Here is a 26,697-nt window from a genome sequence, read left to right as displayed (position 1 = left end):
GAAAACAAACTGGTATGAGAAAGTCATGAGTGAAAAGAGTTAAAACATGAATACCTATTTTTAAACCACCAAAATTAGTCTGATATAGCTGGCAACGGGGAGGGCCTGTTCACACGTGTTAAGTGTTTCTTGCCTCTATTTCTCTTCCCCTGTCTAGGTTGTGAGAGAGAGCAGGTCTCAAGCTTTTGCAGTTCAAACTGCAAGTAAACCCTTGTGCCAAACAAGTTACATTCAAGCAAAACAAGAACAATCTTTATTTTCTTTAGAACAAAATATACAGCAGAAGCATTAATAGTCTTTTGAACATAATAACCTATTTTTTACACATTGATGATAGATGAAATACCTAATATTTACCAACCCTCCTCTTCCAACAGGCTGGTAGCAGTAAAAACCATATGGAAATAAACTTAGGTTTCATTTCACTTAAACCATGATTAGATAACTGATTTCAGGTTTATGTCTCAAAACCAGCCTTGAATGATTGATATTAATTTGTTAAGTGGTATATAGAAACTGGAATAGAGGTATTTCTAGTCTATTTCATACTGTAATATGATACACATTTCCAAATACTTGTAACATTTAAAAAAATATAAAAATCAGTTTCTCTACTGTGCATGATGCAAATATATACGTTTGTAATAGGGAGCACCAGCACATAAAACAGCCTTACAAAATACCAAGTTAGCGGCCTGATTCTAAACACTTGTGTGGGACAAAATGTTCAAACACCAGCATAATACTCTTTCAGTAGCCATAAAGCACTGTACTATGCAGTATGTTGGCACCAGTCAAGGTGTTGCATCCTGAACATTTACTTGCTTGTGGAGCAAGTATTAAGATCATACTGTTAGATATAACTCGGGGTGCGGGTGTTCCTTTGGGCTGGGCAATGCTTTTACATTTGGAAGGTTTTTTGTTTTTTTTTACTTTAACACGCTCTTGCCATTTTCTATAGAACAGCACATGTATTATTTGAATTTGAAGCACTTCCATGTTCTTACTTTGGCTTTAGATCACATCAACCTTGTGTGCCCTATTACGGGTAGAATTTGCTTGCGGTACTAACCAGCCCTTAAAGAATGCAACTGAAAATAGGGGTAGCCAATGAGTGTGCCCTAGATGATACTGAGCTCATAACCATTCCTACTAGCCATGCTGGCTGATGCTAATGTGAATCCAACAAAATCTGGAGGGTACCACATTGACTACCTCTGCATTATAGGAACAGCAAGGCTTAAGTCACTAGAATTGTCACTACAATACTAGAGTAAATGACAGTGCTTGCATTTTAGCTGGTGCTTTCCTGATGTGAAGAGCTTCAAGCAAGAGTGCTTCAATGCGCAACATGTGATGTTTCAATAATACAAGCAGCACTGCTTTTTACGTTTTCCAGAATAAATTAAACCTCAAAACTGAAATCAGTGGCTAGAAAACATGCTATTCATATTAAATTTGAATTATTTTCCCTTACAGACCTCCATCTAATTTAGTCTTTCAATACCCTTTTGCAAAGATATGTATGTGACCCCACACATTTGTAATACACTATGTGCTTATGCCGGTTTTTTCAGTGTATATTAAGACTACCTGCTGAATCCAAATTATGTGATTGTAACTACTGCAGTACACACAGCAATCATTTTCAATAGGTTTTACAGTTTATTCCTGCATTTGACTTGTACAATTAACTACTGCCAAATTTTCCCCTGTAGCAAAATTATAATTATAAATTGGTCACTCCAAGATGATGGCTACTATAAACACTTATACAGCGTATTGTCATGTACTACGAGCGCTCACTAAAGAAGAGAAGACATTTTAAAAGAATCACCAGCTTTTCATACCATCTTGTCCCTAAGGATTTTGCTGATCCCTCGTTAGGGTGCCTGTGGATTAATTGGCAAAAGGTGTTAGTCGGATGCCTCCTAATTTGTGCTCCCTTTAGGGAAGGATGAAAACCAACAACTGGATGTAACAATTCCAACCAAGGAACTCCCAAGGAAAAAAAGTCTGTTTACAAGCTGTGTCAGCTTGCCTGCAGTGTAATGACTGTCATGGCATGCCTAGTTCTGTAGTTTCAATAAAAGGGTAACATCTCCAAGCCACAGCATCCTTGTAAAATGTTTTCTTTAGCAGCACAGTCAACTCCTGTGGTTAGAAAACTATAACTCTAATTTATGGGCTCATTCATTCGAGCAAAGTAGTGTAGAAGAAAACATACAAGGGTTTTTTATGCTGGCTATATTATTTCAGATATCTGAGTAAGCTTGAAAGCATAAGATGTGTCTTGCAAACAGTACTATATACACGGATTATAGCAGGGCACCTGCCACTTCATAACAACCTCCCTTGTACAGTACCTATGAAAAATACACAGGTGTGTGAAAATTACACCTGTGTACTGGTTGCAGTCCACAATTGGTCATTAATTTTCATAATGCGTATGTGGAACAGGTGTGAAAACAGCTGCACACTGTGGTATACATGCTTCTCTCTTGGGAAGTTAATCTACAGGAAAGTTGGGTGAAATAACCCAAACTGCTTATATGAAAATCTTTCTTGAAGTGCAACCATAGCCATCTCTGAAAACTGGGTTTTTTGAGATGTGGCCAGAATACAGGAATTCTGGTTGGGGTATGCTGTGACAACTTTGGTGCAGAATGTTACATCATTAATAAATATTCCGTTCCCTAAAAGGATATGAAGTAAAGCAGTCTAGCTACAGTACGCCTGAATTAACACTTTATACTCCACATCCATTTAAATCATTGCAGTTTGGAGAAGAAAACCAAGAAGGAAAGGGGAGCAGACTTGAACTGGCGGTTGTAAGCAAAAATATGATTTAAGGGAAGCCCTGGAATTCTGTATTTTGGTAAATCATTCATATTGTAATGTCCTACACTAAGATGAATCACTTAAAGTCTCACAGCTGCCTATATTGCAATCCATAAAACTATCGCTGGCAGAAAGCCAAGTAATATCTCGTTACAGTCATTTCTCAAATGTCTGCTAACCTACACATTAAATTAGAAAACCCTAAAAGCAGCTAGGAAAGGGGAAAAGCACTTCCGACTCTTGCATTTGGAGTCTTAACTGTGCCAGAGAGGTAGGTATTTGGTTATAGGTATTCACTAGTGAAAGTTTTCGAACAGCCACTGATGGATGCAACACAAGCAAATGGGAACGTGAAAGATGAAAGCTAAATTCACACACACAACTTGAAAACGAGGAAACTGCAGTTACTGAGCAAGAGTTGTTTTTCTGCTAAGAGGTATCTTGGGTGTTAATTCCAAAGAGGTAACAAAAATATGGTAAACCTGTGTATTTTAGTCAGTATCTTACTTCCATTTTATCCATGACCTTTAAAAACAAACTCTTTCAAACCTAAGTGCTAGCAGCTAGATTTCTGAAAGTTGAAATGAGCTGGTGCAAAACTGCCAACAGCTGTTCAGATCAGCTGTCATTTAGGCGTTTTAAGTGTTAAACTGGGTGTGAACGTCTCATTTAATCTGTATTTGTTTCACTTCGTTCCACCCACAGGTGCAAAAGGTTGCAACGTTAGCCTGCAATCCTTTGCACAAGTTGGTTTCCACTGAAATGAAAAGATCTTACTTCTGCATTTGGTATGGGAGGGTGGAAGTGAGAGGTCAGTTTTCTGTTCCAAACCTAGTCAGCCCCACTCTTTCTTCTTTTCAAGAAAAAGTCTAGACAGCTGGAGTTAATACAACAAAATTTACATAAATCATTATCAACATCCAAAGAACAGCACACAATGAAAAATAAAGCCCGTCTTACAACAAGACTTGTATGCTACTGTTGTTACAAAGGCTCAGATTTTTAAAAAGAGGCATTAATGCAAACTGCAATGACATCCTGCGATGCAGCTTTAAAGGCCATTCCTTCATCCTCATGCTTGAATTCATGGGTGTGTTTTTTAAAGCAAAACCACAGGTCTCTTTCTCAAAATGAATGTAAGGGCTTGGTCCGCTGCAGAACAGTTATTCCCCAAGGCTTTGTGTTGACTGGGTGAAAGTAGAAAGCCATGAGGACATGGCTGATTTTGCACTCGTGAGAGCTCCTCCGACTGACTGACCTGGGTTTTATAGTAAAAAGAGGGGAAGGTTAGGCAAAGGTAAGGCTAAGATGAGAGCAATTAATAGCACGATGCTTACTTAGAAGTAATTCCCATTAAGTTTAATAGGACTTGAAAAGTATATATGGGATTGTAGTGCAAGGGCACTTACATCTATGTGTAAAAAGCAGATTTCTCAAACAGACAGCCTCTTATTTTGGCATTCTCTATGACATTTCTAAAGCTGGTTCAGACTGGCGAAGCTTGGGATGAACACTCCATAGGTCTGTGTAAGTATGCAACAGTCATAGCTATCTCTGGAATTGGTGGGTTGGGGAAAGTGAGCTGAGGAGTATGCAAGGCGGAGGGGCTCTCCTCATTGCAGTAGCAAACGATGGCTGAGATGACAGGCATGTGGAATCTTGCAGCTTTCAAATTCCAAAAATGAGGGGTGCTAAAAAGATGTAACATGACTTGGGAATCCCAAATATATTTTGTTTAAGTTAATATAATTTCGTTCTGCTTGGTAAGTTAGGTGTGTGTAAAATTGTATAGAAATCATTGAAAATGATTGCCAAGTACTTGCATTTATATTATATACAGTGGTACCTCGGGTTACATACGCTTCCGGTTACAGACTCTGCTAACCCAGAAATAGTGCTTCAGGTTAAGAACTTTGCTTCAGGATGAGAACAGAAATCGTGCTCCGGCGGCGCGGCAGCAGCAGGAGGCCCCATTAGCTAAAGTGGTGCTTCAGGTTAAGAACAGTTTCAGGTTAAGTACGGACCTCCGGAACGAATTAAGTACTTAACCCGAGGTACCACTGTATTACTTCTTATTATTTAGCATTACCTGACATTTTCAGAAGGTAAAATTAAAATCCTTTGGTTTATGTGGTTTTTACCAAGCTAGGTGTTGTCCAATCACAAAAATAGTAAGATTTGAATTCCTCACACCCAAAAGCATATTTTTAAGACCCCTCACTGAAGAAATATGCGATAAAGTTTCACCTCCCCAAATGACACATCCTACGAGTGTTGTGCATGAAGTTTCCCGTTTCACTTCTCCATACATAGAGCTTCAGCTAGTTTCCAGCTATCCCTTCATTTATGGAAGGTAGCAACATTTGGAGATATATACCACCAACAAGATTCTTGAAACAGGCTGTGGAAGTTAAGGTTTATGTTTGTAGCATACAAGTGTCACAGCACATACTGATTTCCAGTTACGAAGCATCTTACCTACAGCTCTTCCTGTCTGTACAACGTTCCGGCTGGTTGTAACCATGGCATTTCCAATCTTCTTGCCCCGTTCACTATTCTGTACAGAACTAAACGAGAGGAAAATGTCATAGCATCATACAACTGACTTTCACTGTTTCCAAGCATGTAAATTGATCATTAAACTAAACAAAGGAGTTGGCAATAAAGAAAGAAAAAGTACCTAGTAGGCAGATACTTTTATTAGGCCAAGGTACTAGATTTATATGGCAGGTATTAAGCCCTGTGGTCACTAACTCTCAGACAATAATAAAGGTTCTTTATAATATTGTAAGCATGGATGAAGATCTAGTTTGCACATACCGTTAAACCATAGTTGTAAAACTCAACTCAGCTACCAAAAAAGGGCACTTTAAAAATGGAAAGAATCAGAAACCATAGAAATATAGACAGCAATGATACAACTACTATATTTAAAGCAAAAGTTTTATGAATTTGGAGGGAAGAGACCTAAACTCCTAGTAAACGGGGGGCAGGGGAATAAAACAACTTTAACAGGTACAAAGACCAAAACGGGGAAAATTATTTTCTACTAAAATTTTGTGCAGATTTAAGGAGTTTTCCTCTGTACTGTTCTAAGTCCACTCCACTCAGAAGAGATACAAAAATTTCTGGACACAATAACACCACCAACTTTGGGGGATGCAGAGGCAAAACTTATGGAAGAGCTGATTATAGAAGAAGAGATTAAATTTTTTTTAAAAAAAAAGGTAGGCAAACCCCAGGCCCAAATAGGTTCTCCACAGTATTTTATAAAGCATTTAAATCTGATGGTTACACATATGACCAAACTATATATTGACGTTCTAACTGAGACCTATCACCACCAATCTGGAAACAACTGAGGATAGTAGCAATCCCCAAACCATACAAGGACCCCTCAAAGGTAAAATCTTACCATCCATTTTCTGTACTTAACCTGGATTAGAATTCTTTCTACAGCAGAATGGTCAACAGAATGTAAAAAAAATTTGTTGAAAAATGCATTCATCTGGATCTGGTTGGTTTGTCCTGGGCCATAAGATTACAGACCCAATTAAAATAAATGTAATTTATTATGGTCAACAAACTATTCCATCAAGTGCTGCTTTGCGCAGAACACAAAGTCTGTACTGTGTTCGCACAAGTGTGGCACAGGCAGGCATGAGGGATGAGTGAAGTGGGGACTTTGGAACACTGCTTGTTCACGTTAAACCACAGCTTATTTTAAAACCATGGTTTAGTGTTATGTGTAAACTGGGCCACAGAGTAAATCTGACAATTACTGTGAACATTTCAACAGTCATCGCCTGCCAGAATACCAAACCCCAGTTTAACATGAAACTATGCTCGCCAATTTATAAAAATCCCAGCCTTCCAAAGCATATTCAGTTATAGTACTTACTGTGACAATCTTAATTTCACATCTGAAACCGAGTATTGGCCTTGGAATGGGTGACTGAAAAGTGTTTTGGAAGGAGGTGGAAGAAAAGAGAAGAGAAAAACAGAACACAGATTTAAAATGTTGTGTGTGTTGTAACAATAAAAACAGAAACCATAAGCCGTTCCTCTCTAACTAGACTGAAAACATTAACATTTCTTGACTCCTGGTCTGATCAGTTTGCACTGGGGATAGGGGGAGATCTCAGAAGCCCCAATGACTGTACAGTGGATAAAACATTTGGCACTGATCCATCTCTGAATTTCTTCCCTGGGTTACAACCTGCTGCTCCTCTAAAATGCCTTCCATTTTAAAGTGGCTGTTCAGTTACACCACAGTCACTTCCAATGTCCTCCAGTCTTCTCTCCTACTTCTGACTCTATGGGACAGTGGCCACAACCAGGAGCCAAGGGCCTGTGCACCTCCAAACAACTGTTTAAGTAAGTACTTGTTGGTGTGACAGTGCAGCGATAAGGAAGAAATTAAATTCTTGGCTAAAAGCCTCTGAAGTTCAGTTGGAACTGAATAAGATTCAGATAAAATGGTCAAAGCAACATCAAGAGCACAGATACTGTATTTTTCGCTCTATAACACGCACCAGACCATAACACACACATAGTTTTTAGAGGAGGAAAACAAGAAAAAAAATATTCTAAACGAAATAGTGGATATATGATTTTTGTGGTTCATGCTATGGCCACACACATGTGATCTGACAGTGAGTTTGGAGTAGCCCAATGCAAAAATCCTGAGGATCCATGTGGATCCATGCTTTGTAACCACGGAGGAGGTAAGGAAGGGGAACCATGGATCCTCTGCTCACGACTGCAGCAGATCCCCCTCGCCACCCGCAGGCATTCGCTCCAAAACACACACAGACATTTCCCCTTACTTTCTAGGAGGAAAAAAGTGAGTGTTATGGTGCAAAAAATACGGTACATCCTGCTGTTAGGGGCTTGGAAGCACTAATTGTTTGAATTGTGTTGTGTTCTGATCTTCAGAAACAGGGCATATTTTGGCCACCTTACACCAGGCAAGCAGGCAGAGAGTACCATATTTTTGTTTACCTAAAGAACAGCATTCAAGGCAAGCTAAATGCAGAACATGCAACACCTGAAGCACAAGCAAGGAGAAAGATATGTGGGGAAAGTGAGTTCCAGAACTAGAAGTTTGTAATTTCGAAGCCTGGTACTACTAGCAAACGGAGAATTCTTGCTTGTGCTTCCTGGAAATTAAATGGCAGACCTAGGAAGTCACAGGTGCTCAAGACGACAGCACTCCTCTCTCTACTTCTTCCATGCAAACATTAAAGCTAAAATTTCTTACCTGGGATTTACCTCTGCGAGAGCTGGGTGTTTATTGCTGTTCCACACTCTGTAATTGTGTGTATTCCTCCAAGCTGCTACAAAGGTTGTTCCAAAGTCTGATAATATTTTTTCACTGTCTGATGAATAAAATAGATAAGAGAAACCTAAGCAGTTTCAGTACTTTGCATGCTATGCGTGTGTAGGCAAAGAAGCGAGCACATTTTAATTTTTAAAAAGGCAGTGTGCATCTTCTGCACAGTAATACTGTCAATGCAATACAGCAACTAATAGAAAGTGGATGGTGCTGGCTAACAGACTGGATTTCCACATGTTTGACAGCCGCAAAACCTTTCTTGTTTTCCCCCTTGATGTGTTGTGTATCACTGTAAATACAGGTGTGGAAGGGCTGGTGTCATCCCTGATTACGTCTATGACAGTGATGGCCAAACTTGGCCCTCCAGCTGCTTTGGGACTACAATTCCCATCATCCCTGATCACTGGTCCTGTTGGCTAGGGTTGATGGGAGTTGTAGTCCCAAAACAGCAGGAGGGCCAAGTTTGGCCATCCCTGGTCTATGACATACCAAGTCACTGAAAGACAGCTCCTCCACAGCTGTTTTTCAATGGCATGGTGTCAGCAGACAGAAGAAAGACACCACCCTCATATATAAACATGCACCTGGGCTAGCATTCAAGAATAGGAGTGTGGACTTGGGACTAACTGGCAAACAGGCAAATCTATCCTTCCCCACTCAGTGCGCAGTGGCAGTGGCAGCTGCAACTGCCAGGAAGCAAATAGACAACTGGAAATGAAAGGTTTCATTAGTGAAATTGATGGGAAGTTAAAACTAAGCAGATTATGCAATTAAGATATAAGAAACAGCTTGAAAAGAGACAGAATTTTAAGAAGGAACTAATCTGGATTTTAACTGGATTTGGAGAGGTGGGACCATTTCTTCGCATGCATCTGATATAAAACACTCCAATTCATCACACAGTCCTTTAGACAGAGCCAAGCGCTTTGATAGTAAAACCTGGATCTGCATTATTGTGTGCTAGCATGTAGCATTAGATCAGATTAAGAAGCAGATTTAGGGCTGTGCGACTGTTTGGTTGCACTAAGTGAGGAGCCCCAGGAGCACTGCAACTATGATGTAGAATGGAAGGAGAGAGGCGAGGGGGCAGCAAATTCTGGCATTGCACAGGGTGCTGCTAATATTTGAGACCCCAAGACCCGCCACTGAGATTAGGCGGCGGCAAGTCTCATGGACAAGACTCTCGGGCCTCAGACAACCTCTGCATGAGCCTGTGAGAAGAAGTCCCTCTTTTTAACACAGCATCAGAGCTTCCATACGGTTACTAACCAGGTCAGACCCAGATCCCTGTATTTCTTTGTCCTTTCCTTTTACTCTTCCTAGTTACAGCTGCTAAGTATAATCTTAGAGGATTTTTAAAAAAATAAAAAAATGGAAGCAATGGCACCAGGGTTTACCTGGCTGCAGAGTAGCAGCGAGCAGCGCATGGAGATATGAGCCAAACTGGGCTCGAATCCACTCATCTCCTCCTTCCCAGCCAGTGCCGTCTAGGAAGACATCGTCCCGGTTCTCAGTTACGTGCTTTACCAAGAAGTCTGCAAACCTCAAGTCAGCTGTTGTGGGATTCAGAACCTTCCTGAGCTCTGGATCATGGACTTGAACCAGAGCTTCCTCAATCTGTTGAGAAAAACCCAACATGAAAAGAAGGAGAAGGGTTTGGATTTGATATCCCGCTTTATCACTACCCGAAGGAAGTCTCAAAGCTGCTAACATTCTCCTTTCCCTTCCTCCCCCACAACAAACACTCTGTGAGGTGAGTGGGGCTGAGAGACTTCAGAGAAGTGTGACTGGCCCAAGGTCACCCAGCAGCTGCATGTGGAGGAGCGGAGACGCGAACCCGGTTCACCAGATTACAAGTCCACTACTCTTATAACCCAGTCACCGATCAACCATCTTTAGTCCCTACAACAAGCAATCAGCTTTTTCCTTGTAATGAACTGAGGTATAGAATAGACCACAGAGTGAATTTGGGGTATGGGTCCTGTTCTGGGGAGGCAGGGATGAACAGTCTCTCTCTGGGTCTATTTCAACTCTACAACTGGATTGCTGGAGATAGAAGGGAAGTTCTCCAAGCAATGTTGCCACTCCACAGGGCAGGTCACTATGTGTTTACAAGGAAAAGCTGTGGAAGATTCTTTCAAGCAACTACCATGTGGGAGCTGCAGTCTGTAGACTGGACATCAAGGCAGTCTTTTATGGAACAGTTCTGTATGAGTAGAAAGAACCATTAGTTTTACTCTGGGTATTTGAAAAGTGCCCAAATGCGGTCCTGGAAATTATATTTAAGATCTGCTTCCTTCCTACTATAAAGAGACGAAATAGGACTTGGGATAGGAAGAATCTTCCTGTTGGGTAGAATATACTCAGTAGTTAAGCAATTGTATTTGTTAGGAAGCATGAACCTTTGCCAGGGATGTGGGTGGCACTGTGGGTTAAACCACAGAGCCTAGGACTTGCCGATCAGAAGGTCGGCAGTTCGAATCCCTGCGACGGGGTGAGCTCCCGTTGCTCAGTCCCTGCTCCTGCCAACCTAACAGTTTGAAAGCATGTCAAAGTGCAAGTAGATAAATAGGTACCACTCCGGCGGGAAGGTAAACAGCGTTTCCGTGCGCTGCTCTGGTTCGCCAGAAGCGGCTTAGTCATGCTGGCCACATGACCCAGAAGCTGTACGCCGGCTCCCTCAGTCAGCAAAGCGAGATAAGCGCCGCAACCCCAGAGTCGGACCTAATGGTCAGGGGTCCCTTTACCTTTATGACCCTTTGCCAGCTGTACCCTTATTTTTATGCCACATTTTACACACACAAAAAACCCTATATTTTTTTTTAAAAAAAGCTGCCATTCAGTTACCCACCTATGATTTAAAAGAAAATGATTCATACCTCTACAATAGCATCACTTAGATGCTTTTGCTGACGGAAAAGGATGTTGGTGGCTCCTGCAACAAACCCACGAATGGTTATATCAGACAGGAGGTGGTGTTGTTGCAGCGCCATGTATGGCAAGCAAAGGTAGCCCTGAAACAGAGAAAAGGGAGGAAGGAGATCAATGTGAGAAAGGAAAAGGTTGGAGAGCAGGAGCTGATACTTTAAAATGCTGTGATGTTCTAATGAACAAGGAAAAAATAATGAAGATTGTAATTGCAACTTGAACTGTTACTCCCTCATCAGTTAACAATGACACCTCCGTGGAATATTGCTCTGTTGAGTTAAACTATTACTGTCAATAAATTAGCAGGAAATCTAGGCAGGATACAGATTCAGCAAACTGTATGAACACACCCTGTGCTCAGACACTGCTTTCTCCCAGACATACATGGGAGCAAATATGAATTAAATCTAAAGCAGACAAACTGTGGCTTGAAGCCTTTGCTGTGGGTTAAATTGGAAGTGAATATGAAAGGAGAAGTGTGGGAGGGAGGGAACATAGAAATGCAAGGCTTTTTTGTAGTAACGCCAAACCAATGTCTTGTGGTTCCTTGCTTTAAATGCATCCAGTTGATGGTGCCTGCATTTTACAGTTGTCAGATAAAGGGCAATGAGAACGGATTGATCTGACTGCAAGCCCAATTACTGTGACCTTCGGAGTCTCAGCAAAGAACATAAGGACAGAATGTACTATGCTGGGAAGTTGTATATGAGTAAGGCATACTGCAAAAAGTTGATCGTTTCATTATTAAATTTTATAGGAAACTGTCACCACTAGAACACTCTTGCTTTGTGATTACTCACTTTTAGAAATTTAACCCCCCCCCCCAAGTAATATTGCAGTAACACTGTGAGTTTAACATGGAAAATTTATGGTGGAGGAAGGGGAACTGTTTTTAAATGAGTAACCATGGAAGAATTACAGGAAGTCAAGCTTATGATCCAACAGTATCCTATAAAAACTGAGTAAGTAAACTCATTCCAAAAGAAGTTGATATCAGGTTTTCCAGCTAGAGTTTCACAAAATTAAGATTACAGAGCACATGGCTATAGTTTGCGTGTGTCTGCCATCAATTACGCCAGTATTTTCCAGGAAAGTTTACTATTTTTAAGAAGTCTTTGAACAAAACACTTTAATGTAGATTATACCCTAAATTTTAACTGATGCTATTGAAAGCATAATTTTAACTTATAAATAGAATCAGTAACTCTAGCCCACTTCCAGCTGTTATAAAAATTGTGCTGTTGACTTGAAAGACTAAAGACACATGGGGGGGGAAGGAAACAAACATGAACTGGGGCACTGCCTCAAGCAATCTGGGCACGAGAGACAAGAATTCCCATACTATAACATCTGTAATGTTGTTTAGCCCTCCAGACCGCTTCGCATGGTGCCCTTCCAATGTTTCGGTCCAAAGCACCTTGACCATTGGCCTTGCTGGCAGGGGCTTAGGAGAGTTGGAGTTCATCTGGAGACTCCCACCTTGGCTACCTCTGGCCTAAGGTATCAACATGCTCCTGACATTATCTTACTTACAGGAGCCACCAGCACTCAAGTTGTTCATGATAGATTTATTTATACAGCACAGTGGTACCTCTGGTTACGTACTTAATTCGTTTCGGAGGTCCGTTCTTAACCTGAAACTGTTCTTAACCTGAGATACCACTTTAGCTAATGGGGCCTCCCACTGCCGCCACGCGATTTCTGTTCTCATCCTGAAGCAAAGTTCTTAACCCGAAGTACTATTTCTGGGTTAGCGGAGTCTGTAACCTGAAGCATCTGTAACCTGAAGCGTATGTAACCCAAGGTACCACTGTATCTGTCGGCCATAGTAGTCAATGGGACCCAGATATTCTGGAGGTCTCTTTCAGACCTGCATTTCCCAATCTGTGGGTTGTGACCTGCAAGTGGGTCATGGGCTTTAGGATTCTTGATTGGTCTTCTCAAGTTACAGATATAAAATCGGCAAACATGCAGTTAAAATGCACGAAGCCGATGACTGCTGAAGATCTGAGGTCCACAATTCATGTGACAATAAAAACACTGTTTTACACTACTGGATAGATAGAATTTAATGAGTGTTCTTAGCAGTGAGAATTTAATGAGTGTTTCATACATGGCAAGTGCTGGAAACGCAGAGCTAGGCTAGGTCCCAGACTCACAAAGTCAGTGCTGCTCTTTTGAGACTTTTCATATGGAATAGGGACACAGGGCAATATTCAGCCAAGTCTTGCTCAGAGTAGACACATTAACTTTACTGAAACTAAGCCATGTGCATTAACTTCGGTGTGCCTATTCTGAGCTGAATAGGAAGCTGCCTTATATCAAGTCCAACCAACAGCCCATCTAGCTCATTATGGTCTCTACACTGACCAGCAATGGCTCTTCTGGGTTCCAGACAGGGAAAATTCCTAGTCTTTCCTGGAGATGTTGTGGACTATGCAAAGCAGTTCTCCACCAATGACCTATGACCCTGGCCAGATCAGAGAAAGTGTTTGTTACTTCCATCCTATCAGGGCCCTGCCATGAGTGAGTACACCCCAGTTCCTGGTGATGGCACAAATGCTCTGGGGTGTTCTGTCTGTTTTGGTTTTTTGTCCCACTCCCTTTGGGTATTAAGAAATCCTTGCAGTTTCCCAAAAGGTTAACACCACTGACCCTGTCAGCACAGCTGCCCAGCTTGTATTACCAGGACAGGGAGATCTGGAAGACTTGTGCTATGCTTTCCCCCCTGTCACATTATTGTATTTCCCTCCTCCTTTAATTGTGGAGCTTTGATCAGATACCTCATTCCTCTGTCTACAACTGTGGCAAATTTAAACTGTGCAAGGTTTGTTATGACCCCATGGCATTCACCATCCGAAAAAGGAGACCTTGTAGAAAACGGGTCCTCACCTTTTCAAAAGAGAGGCCACAATGTTTTGTTGACTAATTTACTAAAGGAATTGCTTATTCGTTTTTAATTTTTTTCGCAGTCCACCTTTATGAGTAGCACTTGCTCCAGGACAGCTTACCCAATGAGAGGATAAAAATACAACTTTGAAACAAGATAAAAAGCAACGCGGAAACTTTCCAGAAGCCAGAACATTACCTTAGTGAAAACAGCTAACGGCATGCCATACTGGTCCTCTTCCAAACCAGATATAAGGCCAGGAACAAAGACGGCGTGCCCTGTGTTAGGTTGAGGCTGCACAGTAATGGGAATGCTTTCAGAGACTGCAGGTTCCTTTGGCAGGATTTCAGTCTGTGCTGCTACTGCAGTGATTTCACCTTCTCCTTCTTTCAAGCTGGGGTCCTCCAGGATATTAGGATCTAGGGTTTCCCAGTCACTTTCAGATGATTCTGGAGAAGTGCGTGAAGGAGGTTTCAAATGCTGCCCATTCTCCCTGGAGACGCGTGCTCCGTTGAGATTGTCCTCGGTCTGAAATAAAGGTACGTCTACTTTCTCAGTGTCCCGTTCTTGGTTTCCGGACAACGTTGGGCCTTCTGCATCTGTTTCCACGTTTTCGTTTGAAAGCGCCACAGTGGACAAGGAAACATAATAATCTGTAGGAGGTGGGACTTCCTGCTGGCCGACATCCTCTGAAACACTCTTCCTTGGCCGGTACTGTGAACAGTCAGTGAGACCATGCTCTATCATACCTGGGAATTATAAAAATCTCTTGGATAACAGCATCATGAAAAGCGAGTTTATCATAATGCAAAACACATTGCATACTTTGAAAGCTACATTATCTGAAGGCTCCCTTTTTCCTGAGCAAAGATGCTTTAGTTGAAATTTCCTGCATGGCAGGGGGTTGGACTAGATGATTCTCGGGGTCGCCTCCAATTCTATGATTCTAAGAATGATCTTCGATTTCCATGCACAGTATATTTATAGCTTGAAGTGCAGTTCCTCATACTTGCTAGAATATACCATACTAGTGATCTTTCATGAGACAAGCTGTATCCGAAGGTCATTCTGATCTATGGTTTAGCAAAACCTGAATGAACATAGCCTTCTTCCGGCCTTGACATTTCCCTTCTTCTCCTCTTACTGTATGACTGGGAGGAGGAGTTCTGGTAAACTGTGATTTTTCACGTGGTCTGGGCCAGCAAACTGTGGTTAACATTAACTATGGTTTGTTTCAAACAAACCAACTTCAAACAGTGATTTCTAAAAATGGCTTGTGGAAACCAACCATAGCTAATCACAGTTCTAGGTTCAGGTGTCATGCTTTCTATTGTTGTAAATACTTTACTCTCACTTACCAGGAAAGAGTGATAAGACTGTCATTAGGGCTCCCACCAGCCTATTCACTGGAGAGATATAAAACAGAACCTGAAAGGGAGGGGGGTGGGAATGACAAACATTAATTTCTAGAGAGAGAGAATGAAAAACAAACAATTCCAGTTCATAACACCCAGAATGACAGCAGCACATGACTTTCTGAGGCATAAAAAGGGAAAAGGTAAAGGACCCCTGACAGTTAAGTCGAGTCGCAGATGACTCTGGGGTTGTGGCGCTCATCTCGCTTTACAGGCCGAGGGAGCCGACATTTGTCTGCAGACAGTTTTCTGGGTAATGTGGCCAGCATAACTAAGCCGCTTCTGGCACAACAGAACACCGAAACCAGAGCAGCGCACGGAAATGCCATTTACCTTCCTGCCAGAGCAGTACCTATTTATCTACTTGCACTTGACGTGCTTTTGAACTGCTAGGTTGGCAGGAGCTAGGACCAAGCAACGGGAGCTCATCCCGTTGCGGGGATTCGAACCGCTGACCTTCTGATCGGCAAGCCCAAGAGGCTCAGTGGTTTAGATGTTTACAGAACAGCATGCAGAACTCTACAGCACTGGAAATAGGAATCACAAGCAGCAATTTTTTTAAAGCATTAGACACAATTTTTCCTATATTGCAGTTTAGCTAAATTATTCAAGGATGCCCCAACTCCATCTATATCCAGAGCCTAGGAGCCAACAGAGTACTGTGTGCTGTTAATAGTTCTTGAATGCATCTGGAGCCAGGTCTCAAGGTATATAGTCTGAGTCAGCATGGACCTGCTCTTAGTTAAGACCTATTCTTCAAAGAGCTTCACCTGCTCTTTTGTTTCATGACGAACACCTTACCCCCTCTTCTTCTGCAACATTTGTAATCTCAGATAATTCCAGCTATACAGCTGGAAGAACCCTCAGTACCTCCGCTGAAGACTGAACCTAGAAACAGAGGATATACTACTCTGCGTTTGGTCTTCCTTCCTCATAGGTTCCAGGAAACATCCCATAGATTTCAGTGCATTAAAACGGGAAGGGGAAGTATGACTTGACGCTCTGGAGCACTCTTGCTTTTATGCTTTGTGACATGTAAAAAGTTCAGATTAATAATCATCTTCCCATGCTGCTGTAGCTATAATAGCATGCAGAATTTAATCCAGGGGTCAGCAAACTTTTCCAGCAGGGGGCAAGTCCACTGTCCCTCAGACCTTGAGGGGGCGTGGACTATATGGGGGGGGGGTGAACAGATTCCTATGCCCCACAAATAACCCAGAGATGCATCTTAAATAAAAGGGCACATTCTACCCATGTAAAAACACGCTAATTCCTGGACCGCCCGCAGGCCGGATTTAGAAGGCAATTGGGCTGTATCCGGCCCTCGGGCCTTAGGCTGCCTACCCATGAATTAATCCCTTCCACCCTTCATTTTTAAACATATGTGGCTACTGGATGAATATAAACCAAGGGTACCCACAGGCGCACCCTAACCTCCTATGGTTCCCGCAAATGATCTCAGTAAATATCCTCTCAAAAATCTACAATGCTTGAGAGACGATTTGCTCTTCCTGCCCAGTTCCTGTTTACATTGGCTTGGCTTCTACTACACTGAACACACACTCTTATAAGCCTGCCCATCTTTTATTACATGTCAAGGCTGTGACATGGTCTGAGCAAAGTGAAAGATGCAGAGAGCTTCTCTCTGGGAGTGAGCACAGTGTTGGCTGATGTAGGTGCCTTTTTCCCAGCGGGCGGAAGGAGACATGCCTGTACCATTTTGGGGTACTTTCCTTTTCTGCTCTTTTATATTTGGCAGCCATTTTGTGTTAGGCTGTCTCTGTACATCTGCATATCTGTATCCATGTAGCCACACCACAACTTTAGCAAAGTTCGCTTACCTTTGCCATGGCAACTACTGCTGAATTGAAACATTAAAAAGCAGGCAAACAGAACAGGCACGTCTCCATACTAGCTAACTGCATGCGTGGGATAGCTCATAACATCTATCCACAGAGGCTTTTAATCCATATTCCATTAAACTACGTCATTAAGCAAGTCCATTTCAGTTCTTTCTGCCAACTTGGGGAGAAGGAAGAGATCTTACCTTTTTCTCTAGGAGAATCAGCTTAAAAAGTATTAAGACCTTCAAAGCAAAGAGACACAAATCTTAAACAACAGCAATAGGTATGCATATTAATATTTCTTGATATCATTTCCATTTGACACTTCAGAAATGCACAATAAATATTTGAACAAATGATTTCATTTGCTTTTATAACTTGGCTTTTTTTTTTTAAATACTCAAAGCACTCAAAAGGTTCAATCAACCAATTAAACAACTCATAGTAGCAGCACAGATGAGACACTATACATGTCTAGGTTTTAGGCCCAGATACGGGGCAGAAACGGCTTTGGTCGTCCTGGTGGATGACTTACAATGAGAACCAGACAAGATCACAACACGATTCATTTTCTTAGACCTCTCAGTGGCATTCAGTACCATTAACCACGGTATTTTTTGGGTCGTGCAGCTGGATTGGAAAGGGGAGGAATGGTACTACATCGGCCCTAGTCCCTTCTGGGGGTTTGGTCCCAGAATATGATACTGGATGATTTCTCTTGTAACCTATACCTCTGGCTTCTGGAGGCCCTAAAGATTCTATTCTGTCCCCCATGCTGTTTATCTTCTAAGTCAAACCATTGGGTGAAATCACCCAGAAGCTTGAGCTCAAATTGGAGATGATGCCAAGCTCCGCTTCTCTTTTCCACCTGTCAATCTCAGGGAGGCTGTTGAAATCCTAAATAGGTGTCTGGAGACAGTCCTGAGGTGGATAAGGGTGAATAAACAGAAACTCAGGCCAAATAATATACAGGTGCTATGCTTAGGGAAACAAGCTGATCTGGACACAGGGGTACAACTGCTGTTTGATGGGCCTTGACGTCCCTGAAGGACCAAGTTTGTGGTTTCTCTTGGGCTCAGCACTATTTTTGGAAGTACAAGTGCCTTTTTTCCAGGGGAAACAGGGAAGCCACCTGTGACCCTATCTAGAGGGACTGGACCTTGTCTCAGTAATCCATGTGGTGGTCACATCCAAGGTAGATACACTGTACATGGGGCTGCCTTTGAAGATGATTTAGAAATGTCAGCTGTTGAGTTTGATTGCAAAGTGGGTGCAAGTTGATCAGAGCACGTGACACCAATTCCGGGCCATGTTTAAAGTGCTGGTTTTGATATTTAAAGTCTCAAATGGTTTGGGGCCATGTTACCTGAAGGCCGTCTACATCAGTACAAGATCTGCCATGAAAGGAAGCTGCCTCAGACAAGGTCAGATCTTTTGTCCATCTAGATCAGTGTTGTAAATACTTACTGGGAGAAGCTTTCCATGTTTTTAGGGAGGGGACCTGGGACCTACTGTATGCAAAGCAGATCTTCTACCAATGAGCTACAACCCTTCACTATTAAGTATCACATCCAGCCCAAACGAACTAAGCCAACTATAAACCACAGAATAGTAACCTTTACAAACTGAGCAGTCTTAATACATTTGAGAATGAATTCCCCTAATAAACCTTGCTGGAGCAGATGCATCTTCACTGTTTGTCAAAAGCAGAGCAAAGGCAGAAGTAGATGTACCTCCTTCAGGATTCACATCAGGAAGAAACGTACCTTGTGTCTAAACTGAAGGACAAGATCTCGTGGAGACAGGCCTAAAAGTAGGGACAGCAAAACAATTAGCACACCTTAGTAAGAACCACCAACCCTTCCTGCTTATAAATGTGGAGAAACCTGCTGGCAGCAGGATTAAAAGATTTTGTACTATTTTCCCAGCACTTAGGGGCAAAGAATCTGTGGGAGCTTACATGGTTCATTGATCACAAATGCAAATTGGATTTTAACTACCAATAATAGTTGACTGCCTTCTCCCATCAAAGCCAGGAGGAAGGAACATTATCTGGCCCTTCTCCTATTAATAGGCCTTTAATAATCCACTCATTACTTTTGAATAAACATGATTTTGAAAAAGCATCTGAGCAGCTCTCCTCACCCAGCAGCGAGAATGACAAGCATTCTATGTAAAAGGAGAAAAGTGACAGGTTTATCTAGCCCCGTGACTGATGGGGAAAGTAATCACAATAATTAGTACATTATTTAGGCGCGCACAGACTTGGCATTAGACTTTAGTACCAATAAAGTGCTTTAGGAAATGAAAATTGAACAGTTGTGTTATTTAGTAAATATTGCTTACCGAGATAAACTTGTGATCCTTCCAGGGGGCTTCCTCCCAGCGAGCTATTCATATGCTCATAAAGTTCCTGAAAAGCCATAAATTTTGAAAGCATTAAAAACACTTTCTAAAGGCATCTACTAGAAAATAAATGAAAAGGCTTCATACAGCATGGATCTGCCAAAATACTATGCTACGAAGAAGATTCTTGGCATTTTTTTTCAATGAGTCACTAAATGCACAGACATCGATCCAATGGACTCCCAGAGGCTTCAGCTGGAATCCAGAGATCCTTTGGTAGAACCCAGAGTGGCTGTAAACCCAACGGGATCTTTGACCCTTTTTAATGTGCTATACCACCAATGGCATTTGAAAACCCTCTCATTTGCAATGGGGAAAAGCACTGGTTGAGAAAAACAACACATAGCTCCTCTGGGCTCATTCTAGGACAGCCTTTCTCAACCGTGGATCCCCAGATGTTCTTGAACTACACCCTGACCACTGGCCATGCTGGCTAAGAATGATAGGAGTTGTAGTCCAACGATACCTGGGGACCCAAGGTTGTGAAAGGCTGATCTTGGAATATAGGGCATTGCCTTAAACTGAGCCAGACCCCCTCGTTTACCTAGCTCAGTATTGGCCACACCAGGGATGGGCAGAAAGTAGACTGGGTCCTACCTAATAGATCCCTGGGTAATTTTCAATAGATCAACAAGCATTTCTGACTCACAACTATTAAGCAAAGGTAGCAACAAAAAATGGCTCTTTGCTGAAATGAAGAAAGCTGGAGTAACCAGGAATGGACTTTGGTGGGGAAGGACTGTGAGCTTCTGGGCCCAGTGGCGTAGCGTGGGGGGTGCAGGGGGGGCCGGCCGCACCGGGCGCAACATCTGGGGTTAGGGCAAATCCACAGGTTAGGGGGCGCAAATCCACGGGTTAGGGGGCGCAGATTACTTGCCTTGCCCCGGGTGCTGACAACCCACGCTACGCCACTGTCTGGGCCTCAAAAGTAAACCAACCTCAGGGTCAGAATTCTAAGTGTGTGCCTTTTTTGCAGCAGGTGGAGCTCAGGGTGACAGCAAGGAAACCCCAAGGATACCACAAGGCTGACCACCCCTGGGTCTTAACCAGTGGTAGCTAACATAGTCCACTTGAGATACTGTTGGACTCCAACTTCCATCCAGCTGGTATGGTCCGTGTCCAGGGATTATGGGAATTAAGTTCATCAGCATCTGGAAAGCACAACATTCACATCCCCTGGTCTATTTTCTTTATTTCATAAAAAGAATATACCGCTTGATTTAAACGCACGTGCACCTACTCCTCAAAGTGGTTTGCAAAAAGATAAAACAATAAAATCAAGAAAAAGAAACCTTCTGAATGCAAATAATGTAAGCTAAGAGCCTTTTTTTCTATCCTGGATGTGGACTCCAGTGAGTTCACCTATCTCTCAGTCTGCATGGGCTTCCCCATTTGCTTCAAGGGAAAGGAAAGCTATGCAGGTAGAAATGAAGGAAGGGTGACTTTAAAGTTTAGGAATCAACTAGATAATAATGAAGGCCCTCTATGGTTCACAGATCAGTATCACACAAGAGTTTGCATTTCTATACAGAAAACTTACCTTAAGTATTGAAATTTGTGAGAAGTCTTTTTCTTCAAAGTAGGCATGTGTAATTAGCTGCAGCTTAGCCTGGAGTAGCCCATACAGAGGCTTGAAAGGAAAACACATCATCATGTTACATCAAGAAAGGCAGGCACACAGTCAAGGACAAAAACAGCTACCCTTCAAAGCAAATTACACATATTGATCTCAAATTGATGACAAATTACACATACATTAGGTAACAGTTTATTTGTAACGATTGACTATGTCAGTCATCCTGCTGTCAAAATGAGCAATAGTTTATTAATGTGATAGTGTTCCTATCTGATCAGAGTAGTGTAGTAAAATACAGGCAAAATTGGGCTGCCTTGCTCCATTTGAGAGCTGGTGTAGAGTTACAGTGTTGGACCAGGGAAGGTAAAGGGACCCCTGACCGTTAAGTCCAGTCGCGGATGACTCTGGGGTTGTGATGCTCATCTCGCTTTACTGGCCGAGGGAGCCGGCGTTTGTCGACAGACAGTTTTTCCGGGTCATGTGGCCAGCATGACTAAGCCGCTTCTGGCAAACCAGAGCAGCGAACGGAAACACCGTTTACCTTCCCGCTTGGAGCGGTACCTATTTATCTACTTGCACTTGACGTGCTTTCGAACCGCTAGGTTGGCAGGAGCTGGTACTGAGCAACGGTACCCCGTTGCAGGGATTCGAACCGCAACGGTACCCCATTGCAGGGATTCGAACCGCTGACCTTCTGATCGGCAAGCCCTAGGCTCTATGGTTTAGACCAGTGTTTCCCAACCTTGGGCCTCCAGCTGTTTTTGGACTACAACTCCCATCATCCCTAGCTAGCAAGACCAGTGGTCAGGGATGATGGGAATTGTAGTTCAAAAACAGCTGGAGGCCCAAGGTTGGGAAACACTGGTTTAGACCAAACTCAGGTTCAAATCCAATGTTCAAGTCAGCCGTGAAGTTCACCGATTGAGTTTGGGCCCATCACTAACCCTCTGTCTAACCTGCCTCATAGGGCTGTTGTGGTAAAACAGGGCAGGAAGAACCACACACACTACCTTGAGCACCTCTGAGTAAGGATTGGATAAAAATGCTATACATAAAGAAACATAAATAAGCTTTGCTTGCGCAAGTCAACTTCTCCATGAAGAATCTCTCTCTTGCTCCTTATGCAATTCAACTCCAGAATCTAACTTTGAGTGTCATGTACACACTCACAAAAAGTATTTCACATCAGGTAGTTGTTACATGAGGTGTGACTTGAAAAGGCATGCTGGGAGAGAGTTAACGTGGCCTAATAGCTAAATTTCTGGATCTTGGGTTGGGAGCTGGGCAAACCATGCTCCAGATTCAGTTCCTCAACTGTACAGTGATGGACCTCACAGATCTGAACGATGATAAAGAGTGTGACCAGAAGTGTTGTGTGTCCTATTTCACTTTTGTACAAAGCTAAAGGGGGAAAATGCTCTGGGGTGTATTAAATTAGAAATGCTGTCATTTTAAGAGCTTGCAAATGGCATTTTTCTGTTTACTAGAATACAATTTTGAAAGAATGCTTTTGTCTTGGATTTCAACAGGAGTGTGCCTAACAAGAAAGAAAGATCCCCAAACAGGCTATTTTTAAGGCATGTAGCTATCTCTTACCAGCTGACTTAGAACACAGACACTTTTCTGTACTGTTTCTCGGGTAATATCTGCTTGCCGTACTTTCAAGGCCTTTGAAAAAGAGTAAGAGAGAACAAGCTTTTACTGTATTTTTACACATCCGCTTTTAAGAAACAAATACTCATTTAGCCGCAGCATTCATAAAAACAACTGAGCACTCTACAAAATAAAAAATAGGACAAGCTCTGCCTGTAGGCATGTCGTCTAATAAAGCACTAGGCATGTTATGGAGAAAAGAGAAGGAAGGTAAAAAGAAGGGAGAGAAGACGGGGTCAATAAGAAAAAGCCAAGTGAAAAGATTTGCTTTGAATACAATAATAAAATAAGAGATCCATCCCTTTTCTATATATTGTCTACATTTTTGGCACCCCCAGTAATCATATCAACTTTAATGTATTTATGAAGCTTCCACAAGTTTACATGTGAAGACATGCGTTAGTTCTGAAAAATAAGGCACTTTTCCTGTGTAAGAGGAATGTTGAAGCAGATGCTATCCTTACAGGGCAAACAATCCTATGCATAGATCTACCCATTTGAGGTCAGTGGAGCTTACTTTCAGGAAAGCATGCATGGGACTGTGAACCTAATACTCACACAGGCTCATCCTTGTAACACTAAACCATGGTTTTGCATCATGTGTGAACTGAGTCACAAAGTCAGTTGCTTTCTTAGCCAAAATTACATAGCACCACCATATAATTCACCCAAATTGCACAAAAAAAGCAAGGGAGTGTAGATGGACAGGTATGTAATGTAAGATCTGTTTTTTAAATGCAGAAATAGTAGTAAGTGAAGACAAGACCAGTAAAATTATAACAGTCACAGTGAAATAAAACAGTAGCTTCATTGCCATGAATCTTTTATTGTAATATCCTGTGATATCCAGTTAGAGATATGAAATTGCTGCAGAGGTTTAACAGACTATAAATGCTGCTGGAGTATGACAGGGCAACAATATTAGAATATAAATGAATAATTTAGGAACTCATGATTTTAAAACTATCATTTCATAGAAAGGAAAAATGGTCTGCCTTTACCAAACATATCAAAACCTTCATAGTCATACCACCTGAGTTACATCTCTTAGGTTAAGATCAAATCAGTTTCTCCCACAAAAGGAAGACATATATTTACGGTTCTATTTCTAAACATAAAACTCCCGGAAAACTAATAGTTAATGCTCACGGCCAACTTCCACCTGCTTCATCCAAGTGCTAATTTAAACATGAATCAACAAAATAATCTCTATCAGCTTTTCTGGGTTTATGTAAATAGAGGAGTTAGTCATACAGTAAAGGAGCAAGAGGTTAAAACACATGTGATTATGAATCCCAGGCTATTGGATATTTTGTTGCAGATTAAGTGCTATTTGATAGCTAAATGTATACTAAACTGGACAGAAAGTAAAAAAATATGTTCCAACGTATAGTGATGTTAAATTCTCGAGAATAATGTTTTGGAGAATATTCTCGAGACTGTTCTCAATTAATGAGAGTATTAGAGAATTTTCATTTAAAATAGGAGAATATTCATTTTGATGCACTGAAAAAGATATAATTTTAATGCATTGAAAATTTATTCATGGCTAAACTTGCTCAGATGGCAACCAAAAACTGTACAGATACTTTTATTCAATGGGGCAATGCAGTGAATTCACATTCTTTGCTAGGCCTAGGTATTTTAAGTGTATAAAGCATTCAGGGCACTTTCTGTAAAAAAAGCACACTGTATGGCCAAGGGTATAGAATTGCTAAGAATAAGGTCACACCAAAATAGAAAAAAAGTGCTATTACATATAGTTGAAATACATATGAATTCAAATGTTCATCAAATTAAATGAATAGCGCTTTTAAAACTAACTAACTAACTAACTAAACTAACTGCATTTCAGAACTGCCAATGGTGAATGACACAATGCCCAGTAATGTAACTGGATCAAAAAAATCATTATTCATTACTTACACCGGCAATATCACAGCTTGACTTATTATTTACTAGACTTTTTTAATGTGGGTTGTAAAACTGGTTCTTACATTAGAATTTACAGTTTGTGGAGAATATTCTCTGGAGAATATTCTCACCTCACATCACTACCCACGTAACATTTGATATCAAGAGAAGTCACCGTGTAAACAATGAATTTTACTCTTTCAGTTGCATTCATGGTATCAATACAGGCCAGAAAATCTGCAGCTGGATGTTTCCATGTTCATATTTGCACATCATGCTAAACCACAGTTCAGGAGAGCCTTAGGCTCATGCATTCCTCCCCCTTCTTCTCCCATGTGACAGGAAGGAATTCAGAGTCTTTCATTTTGCTTAACCATGGTTTATCATTTCACTCAAACAAACAAACAAACAAACAAACAAACAAACAAACTGTGGCTTATATTAACTATATTTTGTTTGAAACAAAGGCCACTATGAAAAGTTCCTCGACAATTGCCAAATGCTAAGTCCAACAGTTCACAAGAACTAAAAAAAGCTCAAACATATGACAGAGGCTCTGTCATAAAAAGATTCAGGAAGAATATTACCCTGCATCAAGGGCCTCAAAGACTTAATGTTCACATTATACCAATATCTGCACCAGTACTTTGTACAAATGGTCAAATTTGGAGGATGCCAAACTGGAGAAGCTACCTAAGTTCCTGCACAAGACCTTTTTTCTTTTAATGTTCACACAATGGCAATATAATTACCTTAGCTTCAATCTGCCTGTAGCATGAGACACCATAGACTGTACTTCGATCTCCGCTTCTTGGTGGCAAGTGAAAAAACACAGTGTCTGAAAGAGGAATGAAATGGTCTTACCATTCACTAAAGGTATCAATTAGAGGTATGAAGTTTCTACAGTGTTATCCTGCTCAGTATCACCCTGAGAGCCAATTTGGTAGCTAGCCTAACATGTCCAGGAAAAACTAAAACATTATGGTGTGGAATAATGGGTAGAACATGGGTCTACATGAGCATTTTAACGTATTTTTGGCTCTTTAAGACTCACTTTTTCCCTCCTAAAAAGTAAGGGAAAATGTGTGTGTGTGTTGTGGAGTGAATGCAGGCTGCGCAGCTATCCCAGAAGCCAGAACAGCAAGAGGGATCACTGCTTTCACTGTGCAGCGATCCCTCTTGCTGTTCTGGCTTCTGAGATTCAAAATATTTTTTTCCTTGTTTTCCTCCTCCAAAAACTAGGTGCGTCTTGTGGTCTGGTGCGTCTTATAGAGCGAAAAATATGGTATATTACCATGCAGAGCCTGCTCAAGCTATTTTACTGCCCTGGGGAAAATTAGTTTTGCTCATCCATCAATGGATCTTTTTGTAACAGCCAGGAGTGCACCTCAGTCAGCAGCGATAAGGAACTGTATCTTGCAGCTGCTGCTCCCTATCCCATTCCAGGGAACTATAAACCTGCTGCCCAAGAACTGGCTGGTTAGTTGAAATCCACAGGGGAAACTTGGCACCACCACCATTCCTTGACTCTTGACACCCTCTCAGAATCACCGGGTCACAATGCTGCAATGACAGCAGAAACCACAACCAGCGGCCTTTCTGTCAGCCTGTGATCCAAATTCTGTCAATGAGTCTCTTTGTCTCTCTCCTTTCTTGGCTTATTTCCTTCTGGCTGGTAAGGAGAACTACTCCAGTTTCTAGGCCCTAAGTTTTGCCTGAGGCCTACCTTTTTTGGCCATTCCTCAACTTCACACCTCCACCACCCGTGGTTTCCTTGGCTTCCGGCTTTTCATTATGCTGCTTACTTTACTGAACTTTCTTTAATCACTCTGTTTGTTGACCAGCCAATCTCCCCAGCCCTGTCCCACAGGAGAGCCTCATCAGCTGCTTCT

General features: G+C 41.7%; 1 protein-coding gene across 2 annotated transcripts in view; it reads right to left on the bottom strand.

Annotated features, from left to right (window-relative positions):
* Window positions 1-230: 230 nt before the first annotated feature.
* AVL9 (AVL9 cell migration associated) overlaps window positions 231-26,697 on the bottom strand; it is a 35,686-nt gene continuing 9,219 nt past the window's right edge. The window contains exons 1-15 of one of the 2 annotated variants that reach the window (XM_077916505.1): window positions 26,532-26,559; window positions 25,558-25,643; window positions 22,835-22,906; window positions 21,203-21,292; window positions 19,603-19,669; window positions 19,023-19,063; window positions 17,460-17,498; window positions 15,356-15,425; window positions 14,196-14,746; window positions 11,059-11,193; window positions 9,577-9,796; window positions 8,105-8,222; window positions 6,743-6,796; window positions 5,320-5,408; window positions 231-4,099 (exon numbers count right to left, since the gene is read on the bottom strand). In XM_077916505.1, the coding sequence (XP_077772631.1) occupies window positions 4,005-4,099; window positions 5,320-5,408; window positions 6,743-6,796; window positions 8,105-8,222; window positions 9,577-9,796; window positions 11,059-11,193; window positions 14,196-14,746; window positions 15,356-15,425; window positions 17,460-17,498; window positions 19,023-19,063; window positions 19,603-19,669; window positions 21,203-21,292; window positions 22,835-22,906; window positions 25,558-25,643; window positions 26,532-26,544 (1,740 nt within the window). In that variant the 5' untranslated portion in view covers window positions 26,545-26,559 and the 3' untranslated portion in view covers window positions 231-4,004. Of the gene's footprint in view, window positions 4,100-5,319; window positions 5,409-6,742; window positions 6,797-8,104; window positions 8,223-9,576; window positions 9,797-11,058; window positions 11,194-14,195; window positions 14,747-15,355; window positions 15,426-17,459; window positions 17,499-19,022; window positions 19,064-19,602; window positions 19,670-21,202; window positions 21,293-22,834; window positions 22,907-25,557; window positions 25,644-26,531; window positions 26,560-26,697 lie in introns of those variants that run through there. The other variant, XM_028750001.2, reaches the window with a different exon arrangement.

Source organism: Podarcis muralis, chromosome 12 (genome assembly GCF_964188315.1).
Source record: "Podarcis muralis chromosome 12, rPodMur119.hap1.1, whole genome shotgun sequence".
Classification (NCBI taxonomy): Eukaryota; Metazoa; Chordata; class Lepidosauria; order Squamata; family Lacertidae; genus Podarcis; species Podarcis muralis.
This window is presented reverse-complemented; position numbering and strand designations above follow the sequence as displayed.